This window comes from Bombina bombina, chromosome 1, assembly GCF_027579735.1.
Source record: "Bombina bombina isolate aBomBom1 chromosome 1, aBomBom1.pri, whole genome shotgun sequence".
NCBI lineage: Eukaryota > Metazoa > Chordata > Amphibia > Anura > Bombinatoridae > Bombina > Bombina bombina.
In genome coordinates this window covers 1,554,810,063-1,554,831,548 of record NC_069499.1, presented here as the reverse complement: position 1 = coordinate 1,554,831,548, position 21,486 = coordinate 1,554,810,063, and the positions used below count along the sequence as shown (strand labels likewise).

Below are 21,486 nucleotides of genomic sequence, written 5' to 3'. Positions count from 1 at the left end.
GTGATATTCCCAACAGTAATTGATGATGATCCGTGTCATTAGAAAGATATGTATAGTTTTGCTTATTTTTAAATAACATTGCTCTGATTTTCAGACTCCTAACCAGGCCCCAAATTTTAGGATAATACCGTCAGATACCTTCTCCAGCTTGATCCTGTTTGTGTAAAGGGTATTTTCATATGCAAAAGAAGGGGGAGGGGGGAGTGTCTTGTTTGCCACTTGCAATGGGCTTTCCAGCTACCTTTTCAACAGAGCTAAACTGAGAGCTTCTAAGTTAGTTTTTAAACAGTTTTATACTGGATTTTTATGTCAGTATCTGTGCATGTTATTCTTTATAGTAGTGTCTATTACATGCAGTTATATGAAACTGAGTGTATACTGTCCCTTTAATGTCTGCTCTATTCACAGGTGCAAGTAACTGAACTTCGAGTGACGTGGATAACAAAAAGTTTTTGTTTGGGTGGCACAGACTCTATGGATCCACCATCATCTGTTATAACCCAGGAGAGCCTTCCTAGGTGAGTCTGAACAGGAAGCTTGTCATAGTGGTTATAGGAGAGTGAGTTCTACCTATTGTAAAGGGCGTGACACAGTGTACTGGGCATTTGTTACTGGTTGCACAGGGATGATTGTTGCAGTTGTGGCGCTGCGGTAACACAAAAATATGCTGGATATTTAAAGTTTTCACAAACGTTTAGAAGAGACTCTCTCTTTCCAAATAGTTGACGCCTGTAGCCCCACTTACTGAGAAGCCTTTAAATGGATGTTACATTCTCATAAATTGATTGATAGTTTATTAAACTATTAATTATTTTGCGGCCTCTTTGCAATTTACACTTTAATCTGAAAATTCTTCATCCCTAATTAATTCTATGCTCTACCATCTTTATTTTTAGTTGAAATAATCTTTATTGTCAAAAAGGAAGACAAGAGACATATCTAATACATCATGCCCTTAGTTCAGATAAACATATTTATATTCATTGTTACAGTCTCAGGACCTCTTATCATGTTCGATAAAGTTTTATAATTCCATATATCTGTCTCAAACAACATGAAAAAGAGTTGGAGGATGAAACAACTTCTCTCAGCAATTAGTATATCCATCCGGCTTTCCCAATGTATCTCCATCATTACTGAAATCTCTGAAAGTCCATAGAGTCCTAGGAAAAGCTCCCACCTACTGAAGTTGCCTTCAGGCATAGGAAATATATGAGGTCCTGTTTATTTTCCTGAAGTAGGAACGAAATTATCTATAGTCTTCCTTCCCCTCCCTTTTCTAATGTGTTTTCCTTTTATTTTAATAATTATAAACATTAAACATAAACTTTTGAAACTGTAAAACAATAAACTCATAACTGTATAACCTTTCCCGTCGAGCAGAGAGAGAACCATCAAATTGTATCTAAGATGTATATAAGTTCCCCATAAAAGACTTAGTGGCAATAAGTTTAGGAGAGATCCCCTATCGTGTTATAACTCTTGAAAGACTTAAATTTCCCTTATCTCACTTCTATCTCTGTTCATGATCCAGTGGACCCAAATCTTTTGGAAATGTGTTGTTGTATCCTGCAACCAAGAGGCAGATTCTGTCATAGCATATATATTATCTAACCTGTCAATCACTTCTGACCACGTTGGTGAACCTGTTCTCCAGTGTTTGGCTATACATATCCTCGTGGTTGTACAAAGTATATTTATGAATATATTGGTAGCTAAGTTTAAGGATTCATCTGAAACATGCAAGAGGGCCTGCGCCGCCGTTAGCGTCATAGATTTATCTAATAGGATACTTATCAATTTAGAAAGTTTGTTCCAAATTTGTTTAATCTCCCCACATTCCCACCACATATGCATATAATTTCCAATTTCTGCACAGCCTCTGTAACAGAGTCTACTTTTCTGCAATGTATAATGTGCAGTTCTTATGGGTGTAAGATACCACCTGTAAGATGTTTTAATAGAATTTTCAATAAGGTCTGCGCATATCAGCCCCTTGCTAATCCTAGAAAGTATTTGTGTCCATCTGTCATCATCATATGTTTCACCTAAGTCTCTTTCCCAATTCTCATGAAGCAGCAATTTGGAGCCTTTTTTTGCATCTTGTATTGCCAAGTACAGTTATGATATTAGTTTTTTATTTCTACCTGGGGTTGCAATAATGCGTTCCGTTGTAGTGTATGGGTTTAATGGTTTGTTTTGTCTGTATTTCTCTTGTTAAGTGTATCCAGTCCACGGATCATCCATTACTTATGGGATATTAACTCCTCCCCAACAGGAAGTGCAAGAGGATTCACCCAGCAGAGCTGCTATATAGCTCCTCCCCTAACTGCCATTACCAGTCATTCTCTTGCACCCAACGAATAGATAGGATGTGTGAGAGGACTGTGGTGATTATACTTAGTTTCATACCTTCAATCAAAAGTTTGTTATTTTATAATAGCACCGGAGTGTGTTATTCCTTCTCTGGTAGAATTTGAAGAAGAATCTACCTGAGTTTTTCTATGATTTTAGCCGGAGTAGTTAAGATCATATTGCTGTTTCTCGGCCATCTGAGGAGAGGTAAACTTCAGATCAGGGGACAGCGGGCAGATTAATCTGCAAAGAGGTATGTAGCAGCTTATTATTTTCTGACAATGGAATTGATGAGAAAATTCTGCCATACCGATATAATGTAAACTCAGCCTTAAATGCAGTAGCAGCAACTGGTATCAGGCTGTCATGTATGTATATTTTACACTTCAGTATTCTGGGGAATGGCACTTCACTGGAATTATACTGTATGCATAAAACTTTAGCCTAATTTGCAGGGACTAGCAACAGGCTTTTTAATAACACTCAATTTATTAATGTTAAACGTTTTTTGCTGGCATGTAAAATCGTTTAATTTTCTGAAGTACTGGGTGAAAAAATGTTTTGGGCACTATTTTTTTCCACTTGGCAGTCGTTTTATTTAATTTATGACAGTTTACTGATCTCTCTCACTGTTATGTGTGAGGGGGAGGGGCCTTTTTTGGCGCTTTTGCTACGCATCAAAAAATTCAGTCAGAAGTTTATTGTCTTCCCTGCATGATCCGGTTCATCTCTACAGAACTCAGGGGTCTTCAAAACTTGTTTTGAGGGAGGTAATCAATCACAGCAGAGCTGTGAGATTGTAGTTGACTGTGATAAAAAAACGTTTATTTCTGTATTTTTTTTTTTTTTCTGCTATCAGGGTTAGTTATCCTTTGCTAATGGGAGCAATCCTTTGCTAAAATTGTGTTTTTTACAAAGATTTGATGCTATAACTTTTCAGTTTATTAATTTTCAACTGTCATAACTTTTTCTGTGCTTCTTATAGGCACAGTACGTTTTCATATTATAGTAAATTACTTGAAAAGTATTTCCAAGTTGCTAGTTTATTTGCTAGTGTGTTAAACATGTCTGATTCAGAGGAAGATATCTGTGCTATATGTGCTAAAGCCAAAGTGGAGCCCAATAGAAATTTATGTACTAACTGTATTGATGCTACTTTAAATAAAAGTCAATCTGTACAAATTGAACATATTTCACCAAACAACGAGGGGAGAGTTATGCCGACTAACTCGCCTCACGTGTCAGTACCTGCATCTCCCGCTCGGGAGGTGCGTGATATTGTAGCGCCGAGTACATCTGGGCGGCCATTACAAATCACATTACAGGATATGGCTACTGTTATGACTGAAGTTTTGGCTAAATTACCAGAACTAAGAGGTAAGCGTGATCACTCTGGGGTGAGAACAGAGTGCGCTGATAATATTAGGGCCATGTCAGTCACTGCGTCACAATTTGCAGAACATGAGGACGGAGAGCTTCATTCTGCGGGTGACGGTTCTGATCCAAACAAACTGGATTCAGATATTTCAAATTTTAAATTTAAGCTGGAAAACCTCCATGTATTACTAGGGGAGGTGTTAGCGGCTCTGAATGATTGTAACACAGTTGCAATACCAGAGAAAATGTGTAGGTTGGATAAATATTTTGCGGTACCGGCGAGTACTGACGTTTTTCCTATACCTAAGAGACTTACTGAAATTGTTACTAAGGAGTGGGATAGACCCGGTGTGCCGTTCTCACCCCCTCCGATATTTAGAAAGATGTTTCCAATAGACGCCACCACACGGGACTTATGGCAAACGGTCCCTAAGGTGGAGGGAGCAGTTTCTACTTTAGCTAAGCGTACCACTATCCCGGTGGAGGATAGCTGTGCCTTTTCAGATCCAATGGATAAAAAGTTAGAGGGTTACCTTAAGAAAATGTTTGTTCAACAAGGTTTTATATTGCAACCTCTTGCATGCATTGCGCCTGTCACGGCTGCAGCAGCATTTTGGTTTGAGTCTCTGGAAGAGACACTTGAATCAGCTCCATTAGATGAGATTACACACAAGCTTAAAGCCCTTAAGTTAGCTAACTCATTTATTTCAGATGCCGTAGTACATTTAACTAAACTTACGGCTAAGAATTCTGGATTCGCCATTCAGGCACGCAGAGCACTGTGGCTAAAATCCTGGTCAGCTGACGTTACTTCTAAATCTAAATTGCTTAATATACCTTTCAAAGGGCAGACCTTATTCGGGCCCGGGTTGAAAGAAATTATCGCTGACATTACAGGAGGTAAAGGCCATGCCCTGCCTCAAGACAGAGCCAAACCTAAGGCTAGACAGTCTAATTTTCGTTCCTTTCGTAATTTCAAAGCAGGAGCAGCATCAACTTCCTCTGCACCAAAACAGGAAGGAGCTGTTGCTCGCTACAGACAAGGCTGGAGACCTAACCAGTCCTGGAACAAGGGCAAGCAGGCCAGGAAACCTGCTGCTGCCCCTAAGACAGCATGAATCGAGGGCCCCCGATCCGGGAACGGATCTAGTGGGGGGCAGACTTTCTCTCTTCGCCCAGGCTTGGGCAAGAGATGTCCAGGATCCCTGGGCGTTAGAGATCATATCTCAGGGATACCTTCTAGACTTCAAATTCTCTCCCCCAAGAGGGAGATTTCATCTGTCAAGGTTGTCAACAAACCAAATAAAGAAAGAGGCGTTTCTACGCTGCGTACAAGATCTTTTATTAATGGGAGTGATCCATCCGGTTCCGCGGTCGGAACAAGGACAAGGGTTTTACTCAAATCTGTTTGTGGTTCCCAAAAAAGAGGGAACTTTCAGGCCAATCTTGGATTTAAAGATCCTAAACAAATTCCTAAGAGTTCCATCGTTCAAAATGGAAACTATTCGGACAATTTTACCCATGATCCAAAAGGGTCAGTACATGACCACAGTGGATTTAAAGGATGCTTACCTTCACATACCGATTCACAAAGATCATTACTGGTATCTAAGGTTTGCCTTTCTAGACAGGCATTACCAGTTTGTAGCTCTTCCATTTGGATTGGCTACGGCTCCGAGAATCTTCACAAAGGTTCTGGGTGCTCTTCTGGCGGTACTAAGACCGCAAGGAATTGCGGTAGCTCCGTACCTAGACGACATTCTGATACAAGCTTCAAGCTTTCAAACTGCCAAGTCTCATACAGAGTTAGTACTGGCATTTCTAAGGTCGCATGGATGGAAGGTGAACGAAAAGAAGAGTTCTCTCTTTCCACTCACAAGAGTTCCCTTCTTGGGGACTCTTATAGATTCTGTAGAAATGAAGATTTACCTGACAGAAGACAGGTTAACAAAGCTTCAAAATGCATGCCGTGTCCTTCATTCCATTCAACACCCGTCAGTAGCTCAATGCATGGAGGTGATCGGCTTAATGGTAGCAGCAATGGACATAGTACCCTTTGCACGCCTACATCTCAGACCGCTGCAATTGTGCATGCTAAGTCAGTGGAATGGGGATTACTCAGACTTGTCCCCTACTCTGAATCTGGATCAAGAGACCAGAAATTCTCTTCTATGGTGGCTTTCTCGGCCACATCTGTCCAGGGGGATGCCATTCAGCAGGCCGGACTGGACAATTGTAACAACAGATGCCAGCCTACTAGGTTGGGGCGCTGTCTGGAATTCTCTGAAGGCTCAGGGACAATGGAATCAGGAGGAGAGTCTCCTACCAATAAACATTCTGGAATTGAGAGCAGTTCTCAATGCCCTTCTGGCTTGGCCCCAGTTAACAACTCGGGGGTTCATCAGGTTTCAGTCGGACAACATCACGACTGTAGCTTACATCAACCATCAGGGAGGGACAAGAAGCTCCCTAGCAATGATGGAAGTATCAAAGATAATTCGCTGGGCAGAGTCTCACTCTTGCCACCTGTCAGCAATCCACATCCCGGGAGTGGAGAACTGGGAGGCGGATTTCTTAAGTCATCAGACTTTTCATCCGGGGGAGTGGGAACTTCATCCGGAGGTCTTTGCCCAAATACTTCGACGTTGGGGCAAACCAGAGATAGATCTCATGGCGTCTCGACAGAACGCCAAGCTTCCTCGTTACGGGTCCAGATCCAGGGATCCGGGAGCGGTTCTGATAGATGCTTTGACAGCACCTTGGACCTTCGGGATGGCTTATGTGTTTCCACCCTTCCCGATGCTTCCTCGATTGATTGCCAGAATCAAACAGGAGAGAGCATCAGTGATTCTAATAGCGCCTGCATGGCCACGCAGGACTTGGTATGCAGATCTAGTGGACATGTCATCCTGTCCACCTTGGTCGCTACCTCTGAAACAGGACCTTCTGATCCAGGGTCCCTTCAAACATCAAAATCTAATTTCTCTGAAGCTGACTGCTTGGAAATTGAACGCTTGATTTTATCAAAACGTGGTTTTTCTGAGTCAGTTATTGATACCTTAATACAGGCTAGGAAGCCTGTTACCAGAAAGATTTACCATAAGATATGGCGCAAATACTTATATTGGTGCGAATCCAAGAGTTACTCATGGAGTAAGGTTAGGATTCCGAGGATATTGTCTTTTCTACAAGAAGGTTTAGAAAAGGGTTTATCCGCTAGTTCCTTAAAGGGACAGATTTCAGCTCTGTCCATTCTTTTACACAAACGTCTGTCAGAAGTTCCGGACGTTCAAGCTTTTTGTCAGGCTTTAGCTAGGATCAAGCCTGTGTTTAAAACTGTTGCTCCACCATGGAGTTTGAACTTAGTTCTTAATGTTTTACAGGGGGTTCCGTTTGAACCCCTTCATTCCATTGATATCAAGTTGTTATCTTGGAAAGTTCTGTTTTTAATGGCGATTTCCTCGGCTCGAAGAGTCTCTGAGTTATCTGCCTTACATTGTGATTCTCCTTATCTGATTTTTCATTCAGACAAGGTAGTTCTGCGTACTAAACCTGGGTTCCTACCTAAGGTGGTCACTAACAGGAATATCAATCAAGAGATTGTGGTTCCATCTTTGTGTCCTAATCCTTCTTCAAAAAAGGAACGTCTGCTACACAATCTAGATGTAGTCCGTGCCCTGAAATTTTATCTACAGGCAACTAAGGATTTTCGACAAACGTCTTCCCTGTTTGTCGTTTATTCTGGTCAGAGGAGAGGTCAAAAAGCTTCGGCTACCTCTCTCTCCTTTTGGCTTCGTAGCATAATACGGTTAGCCTATGAGACTGCTGGACAGCAGCCTCCTGAAAGAATTACAGCACATTCTACTAGAGCTGTGGCTTCCACTTGGGCCTTTAAGAATGAGGCTTCTGTTGAACAGATTTGCAAGGCTGCAACTTGGTCTTCTCTTCATACTTTTTCCAAATTTTACAAATTTGACACTTTTGCTTCTTCGGAGGCTGTTTTTGGGAGAAAGGTTCTTCAGGCAGTGGTTCCTTCCGTATAAAGAGCCTGCCTGTCCCTCCCGTCATCCGTGTACTTTAGCTTTGGTATTGGTATCCCATAAGTAATGGATGATCCGTGGACTACACTTAACAAGAGAAAACATAATTTATGCTTACCTGATAAATTTATTTCTCTTGTAGTGTATCCAGTCCACGGCCCGCCCTGTCACTTTAAGGCAGGTAATTTTTCCATTAAACTACAGTCACCACTGCACCCTATGGTTTTCCTTTCTCTGCATGTTTTCGGTCGAATGACTGGTAATGGCAGTTAGGGGAGGAGCTATATAGCAGCTCTGCTGGGTGAATCCTCTTGCACTTCCTGTTGGGGAGGAGTTAATATCCCATAAGTAATGGATGATCCGTGGACTGGATACACTACAAGAGAAATAAATTTATCAGGTAAGCATAAATTATGTTTTGTATATTGTGGTGGATATCTGAAGATATAGGAACCAATGTAAGGTGTCCGGCTGAAGTTTATCTTTCAGTTGGGTGTATGTGAGCATTTTACCTTTATCTAAAAAGTCTGCAACTCTGTAGAGGCCCTTATTTTCCCACTTACATATTAGTGTTTGAAATTCTGCAGGAAGTATAGCACCCAGTGGTATTATCTTAGTACCCTTGGGTATGAGGCCTAGAGAAGATGTGAGGTATTTCCACATATGTTTGGACTCCTCTGTCACCTTGAGTTTGTATAGTGTTTTGTTTGTAGTGTTTGAGGTGTTCCAAACAATCGTGGCTGGATCATTCACCCCAGCTAAGTCTGCCTCTAGTCTAGTCCAAGTTATTTCTCGACAGTTTTTGCTTATCAGCGTAATTTGTGACAACCTAGCTGCCTGATAGTAGTCTAACAAATTGGGCACCCCCACTCCCCCCAGCTGTTTGTGTTGTTTTAATAGTTGGGAGGCTATTCTAGCTGTTTTGGGTCCTCGTAGGAACCTAATTAGGTCCATCTGGAAATCTGCTAGCTCTCTTTGCGGTACTTTGATTGGTAATGCTCTGAAGAGATATAATATTCTCGGTAGAATATTCATCTTTATAATCGATAATCTGCCATACCAGGAGAAACACCCCCTCCTCCATCTACCCAAATCCCTTCTTACGGTCTTAAAGATCTCAGTATAGTTTGCCTTATAGAGTCCCTCTAGTGTGTTTGTTATGTTAACTCCCAAGTATTTGATATATTTTTTAGCCCACTTAAAGTCAAAATTCGCTTCTATCAACTTACGAGTATGTAGTGGTAGTGTCAGTGGTATAGCCTCACACTTATCTGAATTTATTTTGAAGCCTGAGATTTTTGAAAATTCATCAATGACTTGATATAGATGAGGGAGTGATCTTAAAGGTTTCGTCAATGTAAGCAAAATGTCATCCGCAAATAAGGTGAGTTTATATTCTTTTTTGTTAATTTTTACTCCGGTAATGTCTTTTGCTCCCCTGATGTAGGCCGCTAAAGGTTCTATGCTTAGTGCAAATAATAGAGGAGATAGCGGGCAGCCCTGACGTGTCCCATTTAATATTTTAATTGGCCTAGACTGATGGCCCGTTGCTCTGATAGTTGCTGTTGGGTCTGAATACAGGTTTTTAATAGCCATCATGAATTGTCCTTTGAAACCCATGAATGTTAGTGTCTCAAACATATATTCCCAGTCGACCCTATCAAACGCCTTCTCTGCGTCCAGAGATAGGAGCAGAGAAGGCGTTTTTGTCCCCACCAAGTACTCCACCAGAGACACCGTTCGTCTCACATTATCTGGGGCTTCCCTTTTTTTTATGAATCCTACCTGGTCGGGATGTATCAATGAGGGTAGATATAATTTGAGTCTATTTGCTAAAATTTTTGTAAAAATTTTTAAATCTTGGTTAATCAATGAGATCGGCCTATAGTTTTGGTATTTTTTGGGATTCCTTCCTGGTTTGGGTATAACCACTATTTTGGCCTGCAATATATCCTGTGGGATACGGGTACCCTGCATGATGTCATTGCAGAATTTGTGCAAGTGGGGGACCAGACATTTTTTAAATACTTTATAATATTCACCTGAGAACCCGTCAGGACCCGCCGCCTTGCCTATTTTAAGATCTTTTATTGCTAGGGCGATTTCGTTTATTGTTATTTCTGTGTTTAAGGCTTCCATGTCTGTAGCATTAAGTTTCGGGAGTTTAGCCTTTTGCAGAAAATGGTGTCTAAGTGTTTTCGTCTGAGTAGTATGTTGAACTTTTTTCCCGTCATAAAGAGATTCATAATATTGTGCAAAGCAGTCCGTTATGTCTTGAGGGTGATATATTAGCGTCCCGTCTTCTTTTTGTAGTTGTTGTATAGTTAGATTTTTCGTCCTTTCCCTTAGTTTGTGAGCTAGAAATCTATCTGGCTTATTAGCATATATAAAGTAATGTGCCTTCAACTTATGCATAGCTCTGAGGGAGTTCTCATTTAAAATCTTAGCTAGTGTTTGTCGCTTATGTGTAAGTTTATTGAAAATATCTGAGGTTAGTGTGCTTCTATGTTGGATTTCAAGCGTTTCTATTTCCTGTTGGAGTATCTCTATGTGAGCCTTAACTTTTTTTGTGTATAGAGCTTTTTCCTTTATCAATAAACCTCTTATGAATGGTTTGTGAGCAGCCCACGTGATTGTTGGGGTGGTTTCTGGGGTTGTGTTTATCTTCCAGTATTCTGTCAAGTTATGCATAATTTTGTCATATAATTCAGGTTTTTTCAATAAATTTGGATCATAAGTCCATGACCTTTGTCTGTCCACATTGACCAGTCCCTCTAATTGTATCTGGATAATAGAATGGTCTGACCAAACGCATGCATGAATTGTGGAGCTGTGTAAACTGGGGAGTAGAATCTGACTAATAAATATATAATCTAATTTGGTATAAATTTTGTGTGCTGGGGAGTAGTAAGTATGGTCATTCGTCTGCCCATATAACGTTACCCAGGTATCTATCACATTATGAGATTCTAAGATATTCTTAATATTTTTAGAGATGGAATTATGTCTGGTTTGTTTATTAGTGAGTTTGTGGGGCGTATCTACTTTGTGTGTTTTCAGATTAATATTAAAGTCTCCGGCTAATATGATTTTTGATTGTGACCATTGTGTCAGTAGGTGTGACAAGTGGTGAAAAAAGTTGTGTTGTTGTTCATTGGGTGCGTATATATTGCAAAGTGTAAGCGAGGTGTCGTGCATACGTCCTCTCACTATAAGATACCTGCCCTCTTTATCTGTCAGCACTTCTTCTTTGATAAAGTTAAGTGCATCATGTATAAGTATTGACACTCCTCTCTTTTTTTTTTGTCAGTCGTGGAGTGGTATTGTTGCGTGAAATATCTACTCCAATATTTGGGTATTTGATTATTTGTAAAATGGGTTTCTTGCAAGAATATAATATTAGCATTTAGGTTGTGATACTGTGTAATTGCTGTTTTTCTTTTATTATCCGTATTTAACCCCCTTACATTATGTGAGATTATTCTTATCTTGGGAGTCATGAGTCAGTTCCCCTCCCCTTCTCTACCTGTAGCTGACCAATATCTCCACTTGCAATGTTATGAAATCCTCTGCTCTCCTGTATAACTTTTCCTGATGGAGAAACTTTCGTCTCACCTGCTTGACGGTACATAAAATAAATTGAAATAAACAAAGAACAAACAACAATAAACATTTGAATCTTATAACATTGTTTTTCCCTGTAGCATATTTGCATAGTTCTAACCATAATGTCGGGATAGTAGTTTCTTAATATATAGAGTTACTAACAACTTAAATTTATTGAAAGTGGGAATTATATATATGGTCTAAGGAGCGGGTTGTAGTGGCATACGGCAAAGATATTGCCCAGATTTTATGTGAATGTTGGACTTAATCTGCTTATCCTCCATCACAAGTAACCAATGACTATATATAACATAAATTTTACATCTTTATATCCATCAATATATCCCAAGCAAAGTTAGTTTTGTAGATTGACATTTATATACTCATCTGTATCCAGTATCCTCTGCCAATATTATGAGGGACACATGTAGGGTATAGTCCAAGAGATCAGGGAGTAGCGCTCTTCTAAGGATGCACCAAAAGAAGGCAAAGAAAAAAAAATCCCAGCCTCGGTCACTGTCTACTCCATGATTCAGGGTCTTTGTTTATTCTTTGGAACGTTAGACCACTTCTCTGTTTGAGAGATGCTTTGTTGTTGTCCGCGTGGTCTTCTTCTGGTGTCTGGCTGACTTTCCCGCATTTCTGGACATTCTAATTTGAGAAGTTGGCAGGCCTCTGAGATATCCTCTTTGACTTTCACTGTGGTTGTTTTACTATCCTGGAATATATGAAGTGCGAAGGGGAATCCCCATCGATACGCTATTTGATTCTTCCGTAGCAATTGTGTTAGGGGACGTAGTGCTGAGCGTTTCTGTAAAGTTCTGAGACATAAGTCTTGGTAGAATTGTATTACAGATCCTTTGAATTTAAAAGTCGGATTCTTCCTAGCTGCCGCCATTATCTCCTCCTTTTCTTGAAAGTGGGATAATTTAGATATTATATCTCTTGGAGGTTCCCCCTCCTTTGGTTTTGCTCTAAGCTCTATGAGCTCTTTCCATTTGAAATTTTCCGTCTTCAGATGTCCCTGTGATGGCTTGAAATAGATGTTTTAAATACTCATTTAGTTCTGTTGCAGTTATTGATTCTGGAACACCATTTAGGCGTATGTTGCACCTCCTGCTTCTATTTTCTATGTCTTCCATCTTTTCAAGAATATCTTCTATATCCTGTTGTTGATCTGTCAGTTGATGTGTAATGTTAGTGATATCTTCTTCTATGGATTCATCCTTTTCTTCTAGTGTTTCCACTCTTGTTCCAAGCTCCAATATATCTTGTTTAATTTCTGCAAGACTGCTTATTATTGTATTTTGAAATGAATCAATTTTTTCCCACATCTTATTAAAGTTTGCATTGATATCTTTTTTGGAGACTAGGTGCCTTAAGTCCCCTTTAGTAGCAGGAATGTCACCATCATGTTGCTGAGGTTCCAATTCATGTTCTAACTCCTCATCTTGTGTGTTAGGTTCCATTTCCTTTATTTTATCACTTTTAGATGATTTGAAGAAAAGATTTGCTGCAGCAGATTTACATGGTGTAGATAATTTATTTTGTCTTTTAGTTGCCATGTTGCAATAAAGATGGCTAGTGCTAGAGAAACTGTGCTGCCTTTGCTTTTGTATGTTAATGCAGAGCCATCAGAGTTCAAACAATGCAGAAAGCAGCCTTTAAAGTCTTTAGTTAATGAGGGCAAATGCAGCTGTTATCTCAAACTGTATCTTCATTAAAATTTAAATGCTGCAGCTTTTTTTTTCCCTCCTTAATTTAAAAAAGTTTATACATAGACCAGTTGTAATCTCTGTTGCCTTTAGCTTATATTGTAGCTTGGGAAAAGTGCAAACTGTCACTGTTTCATTTCTCTGCTGTGTTAAGATTATGAACTGACTTCTCCACACTTGCTTTATCTTAATATTTATTTCCCTCAGTCTTAAGTATCACTATATGTAGTGCTAAAACCTCCCTGGTTTATTTGTGTATTGATTTCCCTTTGCACTGTTTAAAATAGATTGTTAGGCATTGTGTGATATTCAGCAGCTAGCTAGGAGTCCTGTCTGGTGGCCATCTTTGTTTATTCCCACATGGCTATATAAAGTTTTATAACTCTTATATTCTTATCATCCTTAAGAATGTATATTGTTTATAGGCTTACCAGACTTCTAGTGGAGATGTATCAGGTTATTGTTGATGCTGAGATGATTTTTCTGTCTCCATTTCTGAGTAGCTCCTTTTTCTTGTTTCCCTGCAGCTTGTAAAATCTTTTTCCAGCTTGAATTCCTTTATCTGCAGTTTTCTGATCACATTTTTGGTTGCTGTCTGCTATTGTAAAGTGTATTTAATGTCCTTTTAACAGACCTGCAAGCTTTTGAGAATTATAATCCCACTTTCTCTTGAAACTACAGCAGGAGCTCACACTTTACATGTCTGCCACCATGCTCATCCAGGCTCCGCCCCCCATCTTTATTTTTAAAGGTTAATTGTAGTAAAATAAGAATCTACTATATAAATCCATTAGATAATGTCTATTCCCCTGTAATAAGTTATTATGTGCAAATAATAAAAATATTACATCCCATTGACATACCCATGGATTCTCTGCTCAGAAGCTGTTGGTTAGGAGATGAGGGGGTGTGCAAAATAAAGCGTTATAGAGCAGATTATTTTTTAATATACTTCAGCTTGACATGTAGGAGGGAAAGCTGAGAATGAGTTTCTTCTGTCTTTTTTTAATAATTTACTCCACAAATGTCATGTCTGTAGTAAACATCTTGCTTCCTGCTGTTCACACCACCCCTTAGGGTAAAGCGTCTGGGATCCTTTGATCACACGCAGAGACACCTTGGAGAGCGGTGCTTGTGCATATTTCCCAGTAAAGTAGAACACACAAAAGTCTTATGTGAAAGCTTGGAGAAAAACTGTCTGCTCGGGGAGGTCGCCATCACTAAGAAGGTGAGACATATTCTCTAGGAGTGTTAGAGAGTCTCAGACTGATGTAAGGGCTGAACCCTGATTAGCAGTATCTGTATAAGTGACAGTGTATTAAAATGCTTTACACTTTCTGGGAAATGGGCACACTTTTACTGTATATTTCTAAATGGTGTGAGATAAAACATATGATCCTTAGTATTTCTTGTTTAAATCTCAGCAGATTGAAAAATTACGAGAGAAACAGATAGTGAAGATTTGTACCCGTGATATCTCTAACCCGGCAGAGGTGCTGAAAAGGAATTCGACCCCAGTCCCAGGGTCCCTCCCTGAGAGAGACGCAGAGGTAGAAACAATGACGGATGAACAGGATGGAGCGCAGAGGGTCCCTGCAACCCCTGAGGATGTTCCTGCCACTGATCAGACATTTAGTAATTTTCGGGAGATGTTTAGAGACTTCCAGTTGCATACTGAGCAGGATGCAGATGATGAGGCCACTGGGGATACAGATGACACCAGTTCTGTGACCTCCTCTGCCAGCTCCACAGCATCCTCACAAAGTGGCAGTGGTGCTGGACGCAAGAAGAGCATCCCTCTTTCCATCCGGAACTTAAAGAGAAAGCACAAAAAGAAGAAAAAAAACAAGGTTTATCGAGAATTCAAACCCGGGGACAGGTCAGTAATAGAGGTTAAATTGTACCTGCATGATCCAATGTTTTCTTAAACCTGATCTTCCTGACTAAGGTGTTAAGCTTTTGTAGCAATGCGTTGCAGCCGCCCTTTAAGCTCCAATTTTTATCAATCATGAACGAGTTCTAATAACACTTGCTAAAAAAATTTATTTTGCATTTTTAAAAAAGCCCCAGATGATCGTTTCTGGCTTCTGTGGGCCTTGTCAGTGAGGTGCAGCCCTATCCCTCTATTATTTATATGCTCCAGTATAACTGAGGCCCATCTATAGCTTTTGTTTCCTGCATGTAAAGTACAGAGTAATATAATACTAGTAGAGTACTGACTTATGCTCTCACAAGAACTATAGAAGGCTGCAAAAGAATGATGCACAGCTAATGAGTACCTGCTGAGGGCTGGAACTAATAAACCCTGAAGTAATAGAGTGAGTATTTGTAGGCTTGTTACTTTAATGGTCATATGGGGAGGCTGTGCAAGAACCTGTAATCACAATGATTTCATATGTTGTCTTCCCATCTAGCAACATATGGTTTGTAATGCGGAGTCCATTTTGTAATGGGTAAATCCTAATCAATAGAGAATTTATTATTTTTTCCTATGGCATGAAGAGTCCACAATGTCATTCCAATTACTAGTGGGATATTCAAATCCTGGCCAGCAGGAGGAGGCAAAGAGCACCCCAACAAAGCTGTTAAGTGTATCTTCCCTTACCCATAATACCCAGTCATTCTCTTTGCCTTTGTCAATGGAGGATATACGAAGTCGGTGTCTGAAGAATTTAATCCTTTTAATGGGTACTTTTCCCTCCAAGTAAGGTTTGGGGTCTAGCTATGTCCACATCAATCTCTTTAGTAAGAGTAGTGGAGGCTTTTAGCAATTAGAAGGCGGAAAGGTAGTCTTTGCTTTCCTTCTAACATTTATGCTACTCATATATAAAACCAGGGTTGGTTACTCTTCTTTTTTTCTTTTTTCTCTATGTCCCTGCCAGTGGTCGATTTGAGGCTGACAGACTGGGAAGTACTGTGTCTGCTCCACAGCAGAAGATCCTGGAGGGTAAGTCTGTTTTTATATCCTTATTTAAACCCTTCCCTTGGCAGTTATAACGGTTACTGTCATCAGGGAAAGGGAGGACTTTGAAGTGTGACCAACTGGCACCTCCATTGCCCTCTTAGATGGGTCTGGAAACCTTAGTTATATCCCCGGCTGGGGATATCAGTTATTTGAGCAGCTTGAATCTACCTTAAACAGGCTCCGGTTCACTCATTCTTCTGTGTTTCCCTCTGACATAACTCAACTAAACTCATAGTTTTGTTTACAGTTAAAAATGACACACGAGGTTGAGGCTTTTATTTATTTGTGTGGATTGTTTATAATGTAGCATCTACACTCTAGCTCCTTTAACTGGTATGTTCCTCATTTATAGCAGCGGCACCTCAGGCTTCAGTAGAGAAGGCTACGGCTGACTGTTATGCTTATATTTTTATAAAATCGATGCACGCCATTATCTGCTTCTCCTGCTAGATGAGAGGAGGCTACCGCCGGCCTTTTTTACAAAATATTCTCTGGCAGTGCTATTTTAGGCAATCGCAATAAGCACCAATACACTGACTAAACCTGCAAGTCTTATATTACACTCCTGACGCATCACTCGGTTATGGCGCTTGCGTAATACGGCGCTGGCTAATGCATGCTCCTTTATTAGTAAGATGCTAGATAGCAGTGACCACATTTGAAGGGTTTCTCCCCTCATCTGTTATTCAGTGGGTAAGTCTCCAATCTACCAGCTGGATTCCTGTTAAACCCTAGCTATCCTTCAGCAATGCTATGGCATTTAGGGGAAGTCTACATAAGTAGGCTATAGTATATAAGTGAGTCATTATGATTATCTCATTTATAGTATGGGTTTAGGGATTATAAACATTTATTTGATTTGTCTCTTTCCTGATTCATTATGATTCAGTATAGGTAGGTATTAAATGAATCTTATTGTTATAAGCAACATAATTACTCAATACATTTTTTTTTTTTTTTTTTAAATGTATGCTCTAGGGATTCTTAACCTTTTTTTTGTCCTTTTCCTACGGTAGATGATTAGAGGTTATGTTATAAGCCTTTCCCGGCTTACCTTATATATTATTCTATTCTCTTTTTAATCGTGCCATTCTCAGTTTTGTCTTTTGGACAAACACTTCCGATTTGTAGCCCTAAATTTTGGACTTGGCCTCTACTCCTCGAATTTTACTGGGTTCGATGGGGCTCTTCTGGCACTAGCCAGATGTAAAAGAATTACGGTGGTATCTGTCCTGGACTATATCTTGGTTCAGATGCCTTACTTTCTTTTTGTAAGTTGTAATGGTCTATTCTATGTTCCCACGGTTGGAAAGAGTTCCCTGGCGCCAGGTGAGGATTCTCCGCATTTTGTTTTTTTTCTTCAGGATGGCCTGGCGAAAGGTTTGTCAGTCAGTACACTGAAGGGTCAGACTTCTGCACTACCTATTATTTTGCACAAACATCTGGCAGATCTTCCAGATACTCAAGCTTTTTGTTCAGGCCTTGGTCAGAATCAGGCCTGTGTTTAAACCTGTTGCTCCTCCTTGGAGTCTTAACCTAGTTCTTAAAGTTCTGCAGCAGGCTCCGTTTTATTATTTTGATACTTTTTTTGACAATTTTTTTTAAAGGGGGAAAAAAAAGTGGTTACTGCACAGCTTCTATATAGCTTTGACATGGGCACCTGGAACATGCAGAATGTTTGGGCATCACAGAGATTGGCACACACCAGATGCCCATGGGCAAGCATACAGAGATGCTGATTGGTGGGTACACGCTGTGCATATCTTGTCTGTAGCTCTGACATGGGCACCGGGTACAATTTTTGGGTAAGACTATGATACATACCTACAATTAAGATGTGAAAAACATTATAAAGTGGAACCCTTTCAGAGCATAAGACACAAATGGTTTAGGGAATTTATTATAGCAAAACATATTTCTCCAACATTGGTGTGTCCGGTCCACGGCGTCATCCATTACTTGTGGGAATATTCTCTTCCCCAACAGGAAATGGCAAAGAGCACAGCAAAAGCTGTCCATATAGCCCCTCCTCAGGCTCCGCCCCCCAGTCATTCTCTTTGCCGCTCTGAACAAGTAGCATCTCCACGGAGATGGTGAAGAGTATGTGGTGTTTAGTTGTAGTTTTTTATTCTGCTATCAAGAGTTTGTTATTTTAAAATAGTGCCGGTTTGTACTATTTACTCTAAAACAGAAAGGGATGAAGAGTTCTGTTTAAAAGAGGAGTATGATTTTAGCAGCAGTAACTAAAATCAATTGCTGTTCACACGCAGGACTGTTGAGCCCAGAGAACTTCAGTTGGGGGGAACAGTTAGCAGACTTTTCTGCTCAAGGTATGACTAGTCCATTTTCTAACAAGACTGTGTAATGCTAGAAGACTGTCATTTTCCCTCTTGGGGATCGGTAAGCCATTTTCTTAGACTCTTATCAGAATGAAGGCTTATTATGGGCTATACACTGGTTGACACTCTTGTGGGCTAAATCGATTGCTTTATTTAAGTTTTTTATGAAATTTGAAGTGATTTATAAAACTTTATTGTGGGGGAACGTTTTTAGACGCCAGGCAGTCTTTTAGACACCTTTCCAGTCAGGAAGGGCCTTTCACTATAGTAGGCAGAGCCTCATTTTCGCGCCATAATTGCGCAGTTTCTTTTGGATGCAGTGCATGCAGCTGCATGTGAGAGGGTCTGGTGATCATTGAAAACGTTCCTGGAAGGCTTAAATTGGTATCGTATAACTCCTAAGGACAGGTGAAGTCGCAGCAAACGCTGTGGCTGGGACTGTAATGGGGTTAAAAATTGTTACTTGATTAAACGGCTCCGATTTCCTCATTTAAGGGGTTAAAAGCTTGAAAATTGGGGTGCAATACTTTTAAAGCATTAAGACAATTTGGTAAAGTTTGGATATTTCCTTCATAGTTTTTCACACATTCAGAAATAAAGTGTGCTCTGTTTAACATTTAAAGAGACAGTAACGGTTTTGTTTTAAAATGTGTTTTTTTGCATTATTAGCCTGTTTAAGCCTGTCTAACATGTCTGTACCTTCAGATAGATCATGTTCTGTATGTATGGAGGCCAAGGTGGTCCCCCCTTCAAATGTATGTGATAATTGTGCCATGGCGTCCAGACAAAGTAAGGACAGTACTGTCACATTTAAAAAGGTTGCCCAAGATGATTCCTCAAATGAGGGTAGTGGGGATAGTTCATCATCCTCTCCTTCTGTGTCAACACCAGTTATGCCCGCGCAGGCGACCCCTAGTACATCTAGCGCGCCAATGCTTGTTACTATGCAACAATAAACGGCAGTAATGGATAATTCCATAGCTAATATTTTATCCAAAATGCCAGCATTTCAAAGAAAGCGTGATTGCTCAGTTTTAAATACAGTGGAGCAAGAAGGCACTGACAATAGTTTATCTATCATACCCTCATACCAGTCAGAAGTGGCAGTGAGGGAGGGTTTGTCGGAGGGAGAACTTTCAGATTCAGGAAGAATTTCTCAACAGGCAGAACCTGATGTTGTGACGTTTAAATTTAAGTTAGAGCATCTCCGCGCATTACTTAAGGAGGTGCTAACTACACTGGATGATTGTGACTCTTTGGTCATTCCAGAAAAATTGTGCAAGATGGACAAATTCTTAGAGGTCCCGGTGCACCCTGATGCCTTTCCGATCCCTAAAAGGGTGGCGGACATAGTGAATAAGGAGTGTGAGAAACCAGGCATACCCTTTGTCCTACCTCCTATATTTAAGAAATTGTTCCCCATGGTCGACCCAAGGAAGGACACATGGCAAACAGTCCCTAAGGTTGAGGGGGCAGTTTCTACCCTAGCCAAACGCACGACTATTCCCTTTGAGGACAATTGTGCTTTCAAAGATCCTATGGATAAAAAATTGGAGGGTTTGCTTAAAAAGATTTTTGTTCAGCAAGGTTTCCTCCTCCAACCAATTTCGTGCATTATTCCTGTCACTACGGCGGCGTGTTTCTGGTTCGATGAACTAGAAAAGTCGCTTAATATGGAAACTCCATATGAGAAAGTCATGGACAGAATTCACGCACTTAAGTTAGCTAATTCCTTTATTTTAGATGCCGCTTTGCAATTAGCGAGATTAGCGGCGAAAAATTCAGGGATTGCAAATGTGGCGCGCAGAGCGCTCTGGCTAAAGTCTTGGTCGGCGGATGTATCTTCCAAGACAAAATTGCTTAATATCCCTTTCAAAGGTAAGACCCTTTTTGGGCCAGAATTGAAAGAAATTATTTCAGATATCACTGGGGGGAAGGGCCATGCCCTCCCACAGGATAGGCCTTTCAAGGCTAAGAATAAGTCCAATTTTCGTTCCTTTCGCAATTTCAGGAACGGACCGGCTTCTAACTCTGCAGCCTCTAGACAAGAGGGTAACTCTTCCCAGGCTAAACCAGCTTGGAAATCAATGCAAGGCTGGAACAAGGGTAAACAGGCCAAGAAGCCTGCTGCTGCTACCAAGACAGCATGAAGGGGTAGCCCCCGATCCGGGACCGGATCTAGTAGGGGGCAGACTCTCTCTCTTTGCTCAGGCTTGGGCAAGAGATGTTCCGGATCCCTGGGCACTAGAAATAGTCTCTCAGGGTTATCTTCTAGAATTCAAGGAACTTCCTCCGAGGGGAAGGTTCCACATGTCTCGCTTATCTTCAGACCAGATAAAGAGACAGGCATTCTTACATTGTGTATAAGACCTGTTAAAGATGGGAGTGATACACCCAGTTCCAACTGTGGAACAAGGTCAGGAGTTTTACTCAAACCTGTTTGCAGTTCCCAAAAAAGAGGGAACTTTCAGACCTATTCTGGATTTAAAGATTCTAAACAAATTTCTCAGAGTTCCATCGTTCAAAATGGAAACCATTCGAACAATTTTACCTACAATCCAGGAGGGTCAATATATGACTACCGTGGATTTAAAGGATGCGTACCTACATATTAGCCACTGCTCCCAGAATTTTCACAAAGGTGCTAGGGTCCCTTCTGGCGGTTCTAAGACCGAGGGGCATTGCAGTGGCACCTTATCTAGACTACATTCTAATTCAAGCGTCGTCTCTTTCCAAGGCAAAGGCTCATACAGACATTGTTCTAGCCTTTCTCAGATCTCACGAGTGGAAGGTGAACGTAGAAAAGAGTTCCCTGTCTCCGTCAACAAGAGTTCCCTTTTTGGGAACAATCATAGATTCTTTAGAAATGAAGATCTTCCTGACAGAAGTCAGAAAGTCAAAGCTTCTAAACGCTTGTCAAGTTCTTCACTCTATTCTGCAGCCTTCCATAGCTCAGTGCATGGAAGTAGTAGGATTGATGGTTGCAGCAATGGACATAGTTCCTTTTGCTTGAATTCATCTAAGACCATTGCAACTGTGCATGCTCAATCAGTGGAATGGGGACTATGCAGACTTGCAGATTCAAGTAG

At 40.5% G+C, this 21,486-nt stretch overlaps 1 protein-coding gene across 2 annotated transcripts in view; it reads left to right on the top strand.

Moving 5' to 3' along the window:
- Positions 1–21,486, top strand: part of LOC128655660 ((E3-independent) E2 ubiquitin-conjugating enzyme) — an 80,542-nt gene that overhangs the window by 23,456 nt on the left and 35,600 nt on the right. The window contains exons 4-6 of one of the 2 annotated variants that reach the window (XM_053709254.1): positions 409–518; positions 14,171–14,321; positions 14,521–14,972. In XM_053709254.1, coding sequence (XP_053565229.1) covers positions 409–518; positions 14,171–14,321; positions 14,521–14,972 — 713 coding nt within the window. Of the gene's footprint in view, positions 1–408; positions 519–14,170; positions 14,322–14,517; positions 14,973–21,486 lie in introns of both variants that reach the window. The other variant, XM_053709247.1, reaches the window with a different exon arrangement.